Below are 9617 nucleotides of genomic sequence, written 5' to 3'. Positions count from 1 at the left end.
GGCCTCCAGCAGTCTGCCTCCGCAGTTGCCGCCTGCGGCTTTGTTTTCCTCCCAGGTTTCATTCCCCACACGTGATACTGTTATTGCAAAGAGCGCTCCGGAGCGGGAGCGCGGGGCGCGCGCGCCTATAAATACGGACGCCTGGGGCCGGGAGCCGGAGAGCGTCCGGGAGGGGGAGGGCCTGGGACTGGCCGACCAAGCCACCGGCGGGAGGACGGACACCAACCAGCCAGACGCACTCACGCACGCGTGGCACGGGCGGTGCCCCGGGCCGAGCCCGCAAGGGGCGAGCATGGCCGGCACGCGGGGGGGTCGGGCCGCCGCGCACGCCCCGCGCCCTACCCAGCCCGGGTCGCCGCGGCTCGCGCCCGCTGTTTAGGACTCGGCGCTGCTCGCTTCACCCGGTATCGCCGAAAGATCGCCGCAGACGGACACAATGGCGGCGGCTGCAGCCACCACGGCCGCCTGCAGCAGCAGCAGGGGTGCCGGCACCGACGCCGCGGGCAGCGGATTGCAGCAGCAGCAGCCGCCGCCGCCACCGCAGCCCCGGCCCGCGGCCCAGCCGCCGCTGCCCGAGCCCCCCAGGAAGCCGCGCATGGACCCGCGGCGCCGCCAGGCTGCCCTGTCCTTCCTCACCAACATCTCGCTGGACGGACGGCCGCCCCTGCAGGACGAGGAGTGGGGCGGCGGCGAGGAGAGCGGCGCCAGGACTCGGCTCAGCCTGATCGCCGCCGCCGACCGGAGAGGCTGCGGCGCGCTCTCGGCGGCGGGCACAGCCGGCTCCGGCCCCTGCGCCCCGCAGCCCGCGCTGCTGCCGCGCCTGCCCGCTGGCGCGCACCCGACCGGCCCGGGTCCCGGGGCTGCCCGGGGCTTCGCGAGCCCCCTGGGCGCGGGCCGGGCGTTGGGGGAGCAGCCGCAGTCCCCACGGCCCGTGTCTCTTTCCGCCTCTTCCCTGCCGCATTCGCCCGACGGGCTCCGGGGCACCGAACAAGAAGGATCGGAGGAGGACGATGCCTTTACCAACGTGCAGGTGCCGGCGTCTGCCTTTTTGGGCTCCGGGACCCCCAGCAGTGTGAGCGGCAGCCGGGGCCGCCTCAACTCCTTCACTCAGGGAATCCTGCCCATCGCTTTCTCCAGGCAGACCTCGCAGAACTACTGCTCCCTGGAGCAGCCAGGCCAGGGAGGCAGCACCGGCGCCTTGGAGCAGCTGCAGAGATCCCGGTAAGTATCCGGGGCGCGACGCACGCCGAACCCTTCGCTCCTCTCTGCGCGCCAGATCGTCTTTTTCTGTGGCGGGACATGGGTCGCTTCCACCTTCTCGAGCCCTGCGGGATCGCCTAGCACCTGGCTCTAATTCTAAGCCACGAGGGCACGTGAAGGAGGGAGAGTCCACAGGGCATGTGTGTTCTCACGTGTGTGCCCAGCCCCCACATTTCGAACAGGAGCACTGCACCTCTGCGGCGTGGGTCGGGTGTTGGGAGTGGCGGGAGTTCAAAAAGCCGCACCAAAGCTTTTCACCGCGAGGAGACACGAAGTTCCTGAAATCCCGACCAGACCCGGAGACACGCTGTCCCCGCGCCGTAGAGGCTTTGGCAAGGCTGAAGGTGGAGCAGGCGGGGTCGGGGCAGCCCGAGGCTCTGTGCGCGCGTCAGCCTGAACTTGTAGCAGACATGCCGAGAATCCCTCCTCGGAAGTCCCTGTCTGCTCTCAGAGTATTCCTAAGGCCCAGGAAAACTTGGCAGTTTCCTTTTGCTTTTCTAAGAATTGGCCCTTCTTACGTTCCCATGAACCGGGCCCTGGGGGTGGAGGACGGAGAGGGAGGGCTTTGGGATCCTTTTTTTTTTTTTTTTCCACTCCAAATGAATTTGCTAGATCAGGCAAAAACCGGTTGTACTAGCAGATATTAGTCACTTTTTGCAAAAACAAAATGTTGGACGTTTGCTTATTTCTCAGGAAGTAGCTGGAGCTTATCACTGTATATTCAAGGAGCAGCCTGGGTTAAGGGTGTGGAGCCAGAGATTGGAAAAAGGGCTCTGGTGGGGAAGGAGTGGGGCATTCACGCGGGCCGCTTTCTGAAAGTGTCCTTTAGTCACAAGGCCTTCTCTGAAGTTCGTAATAGCGTACGCTCCACCTTTGCTCAGTTACTTTAACCTCCTGAATCCTCAGTTTCCCCTCCTGGGATGAGACCTTGTCAAAACTTAGCAGACGTCAGATGGGAAGGGAAAACACTTTCTGTAGCAGCCTCCAGCAGTGCTCATCTGAAAACTAGCTCTGGCCCCAGTGAGAAAGTGGCCTGTGGGAAAACTTAACTTCCTCTGCCAACGAATAAATAGGGAAAAACAAGCCAGACGCCTTAGAAGTTTGTTCTCTTACTGCTTCCCAGATGGGTGAAGTCATGGCCACGGTTGGTTGGTAGCACTTGCCTGCGAGTGCACGTGCGGGGGCGGGGAGCCGGGGCGGGGCTCGGGATTGCACAGGTAACAGTGGGGCTTCGGGCTCCGGCAGTTCTGTCCCAGCATGCGTGTCCTTATTAGCGGCTGAGTGACTGGGGTGGGGGGCAGCGGTGTGGCGCTCACTAATTTCTGGACAAGCCCCAGTTACCCCTTAACATTCTTATGCTGACTGATATTGATCTATAATTTGAGGGAATTTTGAGGACTTTGTGTGTTACTGTTCCTGAACTAAAGAATATCCAGAAATTTACGATTTTATAAATATCTCCTAGATGTTTTGTTGCCCCCCCCAACCCCACCACCACATTAAGATGAGTTAGTGGATATAAGATGCTTCCTTAATCTAACAGTCACAGTCTTAATACTTCTGAATAATCCATCTTTAGCAGGTTGATAAGTTTTTTGAAATGTATTTTTTTATTCAAGAAATTGTAGGTTTACAGAAAACCATGCAGAAAATAGTGTTCCCGTATACTCCTATATTCAAACTTGTGTGGTGCATTTGTTACAATTGGTGAAAATATTAATGTAACGACTGATAGTCCATAGTTTACATTAGGGCTCTGTGTTGCACAGTGCTTTCGGTGTTTTGTTTTGTTTTTACTTTTTATTCTACTAATTTACAGCTTAGAATTTCCCTTTGACTGCATTCAAATATTAAAAAATTATTATTGTTTATTTAGTTCTGTATTAATGTGTATATGTAATGTAAATTTTTAAAATTATAGCTTCAACAAAAACAGCATTAAACTTAATGTATAAGGAAGGAGTAAATGGGTAAATCAGTGATTCAGGAAAAGCCTTGGAGAGTTAACTAGCTTGGCTGTTGGAGCAGCTGGTTTCAGATTAGTGCAGGTGATGAGCTTGAAATATCTTGACATGTTTTGTTTCCTTTACTGTGCCACTTTTGAGAATTTTGTCAGAAGCATATTGGTTTTGTGACTACTAAAGAGGAAGTTCACCTGCCTGGATAATGTGTGCAAACACATATGAGCAGGGCCTGGAGCCTGTTTAAAGAATATAACTTGCTTTCTTTGTATGCCTCCCTTTGTAAAGGAAGACTGTTATTACCTCATGTAGTTCCATATGTTACTTAATGGATGTGTCCTTGGGAAGTTGTTTTTAAATCAAGACATACTTTCTATGAATTAGTTTCTTGCTATTTAAGGAATTCCATAGAACCTCACTACTCAAAAGTATGGTCTCTGGACTATATTTCCTCAGAAACTAGTTACAAATATAGAATCTTGGCCCCAGTCTATACTCCTTGCATTTGCATTTTAACAAGATCCCCAGGCGATACTTGTACAAATCCAAGTTTGAGAAGCACAGCCATAGTGAATCCAGAACTGCTTTTTTTTTTTTTCTTAAATCAACTTGAGATTTTATATATCAGATTTGTTGTGGGTATATAAAAATTGGAATTTCTAGGGCTGGCATCTTGAAACCTTTTCTTTTTTGTTTCTCCCCTTTGGATTCTTATAGAACCAGTCACAAGCTGTTGCTTGGACTTCCAGACTTTGAGCTGCCAGAGGGAGAAGCATTGCTGTGCCCAGTAAACACATGTTGGCTGAGTGAATATACCTTCTCTGGGCACTTGGCTAGATGGTTGACATGTTCCTCGTTTCATTTTCAAAGCCCCCCTTCGTGTAGATTCTTTTTCTGGGGCTCAGAGAGGTTAAGTAACTGCCTAAGGCCTGTCCATTTGCTGAGAGGCACAGATGTTCAGATCCAGCTTTGACCTGGATGGGAACCTGGAACCCTGACAGTAAAGCAGAGCAGTACAGTGGCATCCTTCCCCTCAGCCACTTGGCTGAACCGCTGTGCTTTGCATGCAGCAGGCCCAAAGGTGACTTCTGAGCTGTTGGCTGTAAGTGTTCCTTCAGGATGTGGCAGGCCTGGGATTGTGGTGGGATTCTGTCTGGGGCTGTCGTGCTGTTGGAGATTCTAGAGAACCCAGAGCTCAGGACCAGGTGCCTCGCAGTTGGGCTCCCACCCTGGGAAGCCACATGCTGGGGTTTGCTCTCTGACGGAGGTATCAGGATCCCTTAAAGATGCTTTCTAGCTTGTCGCTCTGCTTGGACAATGAGCACTGCGTCAGAAGGTGTCAATAGGTGAGAAGGAGTGTGAATTTATACAGTATATTTTAAGACTTTCTTTTGCCCTAAAAACTTAATCTGAGGCCATAGCGGGCAGCAGCCCTGACTTGCTCCATGGTCTCAAGCTTGTGGGTGGCAGTCGGCTGCCGAGAAGCATGGGCTGGGCTGTGTCATCATCAAGCCCAGACAGGGCAGGGCACAGAGTCCTGGGTGGTCTATGGACTGGCATGTGGGGGGCAGACACATTTTGTAGAGCCCCCAGGTATGATTTTAAAATAACTGGGGGGTTTGCCTCTTCGAACACCCAAGTTAGCTTCATGCCTGGCAGAGAGTCAGGCCTTCCAAGGAAGGAGGGCATGCAATGCAGAAGAGCCCTGGATGGGAATGCCAAGTCTTGGATTCGAGTCCTGCTGCCACCACTTGACAGTTGTGTGGCCCTGGGCAAGTCAGTCTGTCTTGCTGGGTCTGTTTCTCCTGAGGGCCTTGCTCATGTCTCGGGCCTTTTAGGTGCTTATGGTCTCTGAGGCCGTGAATTGAATTTTGATAACAGCAACAACTGTGCTTACATTTTATAGGGGACTAAGAGCCTGGGTGTATGATAAATGCTTTATATGAGGGCTTCTCAAATTTAATGGTGCTTAGAATCACCTGGGGAGCTTGTTAAAAGGCAGATTCTGACTGAGTAGATTGGGGGAGGAATGGAGATTCTATATTTCTAACAAGCGTGGAATGCCAGTGGACCCCAGCCTTGAGTAAGGAGGCTTTGCAAGGTGCTCCTGTCCTCTCTGAAGGCTGGGCTCAGATGCTAAGTAACTGGCTCCAGTTCACTCCGCCAGTAAGTGGCAGGGCTCAGGTTCACACCGAGGTGTTCAGACTGGACTGGGGCTTCCAGCCGCCCCTCCTCTGTATTGCTCCTTCTGGGTTCAGCGCTCCCACTGGAACTGCAACTGGCAATCGCCCGAGCCTTCCATGTGAGAAGTCCAGAAAGGACTTCGATCTCCTCAGCAATGAGCAAACACAAGTTATCATTGAGCCATTTTACAGAATTTACACTTCCATTTTACAGAATTGCGGAGGGCCCAGGCAGGTACGGGGGCTGTGGGCTTTGCCCTCGTTACAGTCCCAGAGCCTGTGAGCTGGTGATCAGGCTCCAGGAGGCAGGAGATTAGACTTCTGCTCCTGGCTGGAATGGGCCCAGGGAGGCAACACGAGTGTGACCTTCTGCTCCCTGGGAAGGACGGGGAAGCCACTGTGTGGCCGGAGCTGCATCCCCAGCAGCTCTCAGAGGGAACTCCACACACCTGAATTTTCCTTCCTCAGAATGAGAGCTCTGAGCTGGGGACACGGCCGGGGCAGGAGGCTTTAGGGCAGAATGGGAAGGAGGGACGGGTGAGCCCGGGAGATAGAACAGGATGGGAAACAAGGAAGAGAAACAGACACTCAGGCTTCTAGGCCTGCCCCTGCTCAGCTTGTAGCTGGATGGGTCATTGCACCCTCCCTTGACATTCCCTTGGCTTGGGGAAGTGTGGATAATCTGCTCCTTGAGAATAGACGTGGAAGCCAGGTGGAGCCAGCTGCATGTGGCTCCAACTGGCAGAACCTGGGCTAATGAATGAACAGGCTTCCCTGGGTGTAAGGAGACTATTTAACACCCTCAGCTGTGTTCCCTCCGGCAGCAGCAGCATCTCAGCAGGACTGACAGCTTCGGGAAATTGTTCAGGCTCTTAGAAGCAGCTGCCCAACAAGACGGTCGGTCCCCCAACCCACATCCCCTTCCCCGCGTGGAAGTGTTCTGCAGTGACCCGTGCCCAGAGAGCCTCAGCATTTCCAAGTGGATGTTGATTTCAGCCCCACGGCAGAGAGGGGCAGGAATTCCAGCTCGCAGAGCTGGCAAGGGTGTTCTTCGTCAGGTTCTGTGATGGAGGAAATTCTAGTATTGGGGCTTAATGCCTTGTGTCGTTTATTCACTCAACAAGTGTTGCACAGCCTTGGGCTAATCCTGGGAGATGGACTTCCAGCGTGGTCCCCGTCTATTTTGGGGACACGTAAGGAAACAGGCAGCTTCGTACAGTGTGATGAGGGCTCTGTCTGGGGTGAGCTCATTTGAGCCCCAGCTGGGACAAGGGCCTTTCATACCGTCCCCCGTGGGGCCTGGTCAGGACCTTGGGCAAAGTCCATTTTATTTAGCAAACATGCCTGCTACGTGCCAGGCATTATTCTGTGTGCTTCATTGGAATTAGGGGAACTCGCATTCATGATGACCCTGAGACAAGGGTGGCCATCATCATCCCTGTTTTGAGGTACAGAGAGGTTGAGCAACTTGGCCAGAGTCACGCAGCTCATGAGTGGGAGTTGGGTTTGGACTCAGGCCCTCTGGTTCCAGAGTCCTCTCTACCCCATTTCTTCGATGTACTCTGGTCTTTGAGTCCAGCTCATAAATGCTTGTGAGGTGGGCAGAAGTTGGCCTAAATGGCCCTCTTAGGCTGCTTGTGAGCTCTGCAATTTTCCTTGTTTAGGTTTGTACCTTTCTGTCACTCAGGGAGGGGCTGCCTACGTGAGGGACTGAGGACAGTCCAGGGTGAGCAGGGGTTCCTGTGACTTCAGTAGTTAGGTCCTGCCCAGTGCCTGCCTGTACTTCGCCTCTTTTCAGCCACATTGAAATTCCCATAAAGTTTATGGTCTGCCTTGCTCACCTGTCATTCCATATGCCTCATTTGCCCCGAACATGGTATAGCAGGAGCAGGAAGCTGGTACCCTGAGAACCGGGTGCAGCTCCAGCCCTGCCACTTGGCCCAGTTCTCATCCCTGAAACAGGAGCACTCAGGGTGCCTGCCTCCTGGGTGTGTTTCCTTTGTGCGGGCGTGGACTGTTCCCCAGAACCCTTCCTGCAACTTCTCAGCACTCCCCTTTCTCCCAGTCGGGTTCAGCAACCCAGGGCCTACTGACCCATTCTGGCTCACTAGCTGTTTTTTGTTTTATTTTTTTTAATTTTTTATTGTCTAGTATAACATATATACAAAGCAAAGAAATAAAAAAGCAATAGTTTTCAAAGCATTCTTCAAGTAGTTATAGGACAGATCCCAGAGCTTGTCATGCGCTCCCATGCCATCCTCTCAGATTTTTTTCCTTCTGGTTGCTCTAGAATATAGGAGGCTAAAAGGCTTAAATATTTTTTTATCATCACAACCTTTTTCCTTCTTTTTTTGTGAAAAATAACATATATACAAAAAAGCAATAAATTTCAAAACACAGCATCACAGTTAGTTGTAGAACTTATTTTAGAGTTTGACATGGGTTACAGTTCCACAATTTTAGGTTTTTACTTCTAGCTGCTCTAAGATATGGGAGACAGAAAGAGATATCAATTTAATGATTCAGCATTCATATTCACTTGTTAAATCCTATCTTTACTGTATAACTCCACCATCACCTTTGATCTTTCTATCCTTCTCTTTAGGTGTATTTGGGCTATGGCCATTCTAAATTTTTGATATTGAAAGGGTCTGTCACTAATATGGGGTAGGGAGATGGAACTATCTGATGTTCTGGAGAGACTGGGCTAGGTTTCAGGACTTATCTAGACCAGGGACCCATCTGGAGGTTGTAGGTTTCTGGAAAGTTACTCTAGTGCCTGGAACCCTTGTGGAATCTTATATATTGCCCTAGGTGTTCTGTAGGATTGGCTGGAATGGTCCTGGTTGGGGGTTGGCAGGTTATGACAGGTAGCAAGGTCTACCTGAAGCTTGCATAAGAGCAACCTTCAGAGTAGCTTCTCAACTCTTTTTGAACTCTCTCTGCCATTGATACTTTATTAGTTACACTTCTTTTCCCCCTTTTGGTCAGGATGGAATTGTTGATCCCACAGTGCCAGGGCTGGATTCATCCCTGGGAGTCCTCTCCCACATTGCCAGGGTCGCTGACTATTTTCATAAATAAAATTTTATTGGAGCACAGCCGCATCCTTTTGGTCTCTGACTGCATTTGCGTGGCAGTGGCAGAGTTGAGGTGCTGGCACAGAGGCACCCACGGGGCCACACTCCTTACAGGCATAAGTGCATCTGCTGTGGTCGAGCCCCGTGTTGCCAGGAGGTGTGCCCAGTCCCCTTGGCCACTTCCTGCCCATCTCGCTGTCTGTGCCCTGGTTTGTGACCTGAACAATGCAGTGGCCTTCCGGGGGTCTTCTGGCTTCAGTTTGAAATCCTCTCAGCCCCTTCCCCTCCAGCTGCCCGAGGGGCCCCTCTGAGCGTCACATCTGGTCCTGTCCATCTTCAGGTCCTTGTGTTTCATACCAAGTGGCCCCTGGCCATGATCCCCTCGCCTCCTGCAACCTGAGTACCTGCCACGAACTGGGCACTTTACACGTATTTTTCTGATGAATTTACATGGCAGTCCCATGAAACATAGATTATACCTTGGGCTGGTCTGAAACTATTGTGTACGGAAGAAAAGCCATGTCCTTGAGTGCTGATACAACATTGCAGGGTGGAAACCTGGGATTAGATTGTTTCCATGGAGATTGACCCAACCGATTATGGGTGTGGCCTTTGATTAGAAGGAGATGTGACTTTCCCATTCAAGGTGGGTCTTGATTAGTTTACTGGAGGCCTTCAAAAGGGGAGACATTTTTGCAGAAAATACAGTTGCTTAAGAGCCGACAGAGACACAGACATTCGGAGATGCCTGGAGTGCCGACAGAACAGACGCCTAGACACAGACATTTGGAGATGCAGAGCCCAGCAGATGTTGCCATGTGCCTTTCCATAAGATGCTGAGCAGGCCAGTACCCACAGTTGGGTCCTGGAGGAGCCAAGTGAAGGCCCACAGACACTTAGAGAGGAAAACACTGGCATCAGAAGCTGGAAGCAGTGGAACTGGGAACAAGGACCAGCAGATGCCAGCCACGTGCCTTCCCATGTGAGAGACATTGGCTTTTCTTGAGTCAAGGTATCTTTCTCTGGGTACCTTAATTTGGGCATTTTTATGGCCTTAAAACTGCAAACTTGTGATTTAATAAATTCCTTTTTCAAATGTGGTTCTGTTTCTGGTATATTGTATTCCAGCATCA

General features: G+C 51.6%; 1 protein-coding gene across 2 annotated transcripts in view; it reads left to right on the top strand.

Moving 5' to 3' along the window:
* The first annotated feature begins 330 nt into the window (after window positions 1-330).
* CABLES1 (Cdk5 and Abl enzyme substrate 1) overlaps window positions 331-9617 on the top strand; it is a 127393-nt gene continuing 118106 nt past the window's right edge. The window contains exon 1 of one of the 2 annotated variants that reach the window (XM_077135802.1): window positions 331-1221. In XM_077135802.1, coding sequence (XP_076991917.1) covers window positions 437-1221 — 785 coding nt within the window. In that variant the 5' untranslated portion in view covers window positions 331-436. The remainder of the gene's footprint in view (window positions 1222-9617) is intronic. The other variant, XM_077135803.1, reaches the window with a different exon arrangement.

Source organism: Tamandua tetradactyla, chromosome 18, assembly GCF_023851605.1.
Source record: "Tamandua tetradactyla isolate mTamTet1 chromosome 18, mTamTet1.pri, whole genome shotgun sequence".
NCBI lineage: Eukaryota > Metazoa > Chordata > Mammalia > Pilosa > Myrmecophagidae > Tamandua > Tamandua tetradactyla.
The sequence above is the reverse complement of the archived record's forward strand: the minus strand, read 5'-3'. Positions and strand labels throughout refer to the sequence as shown.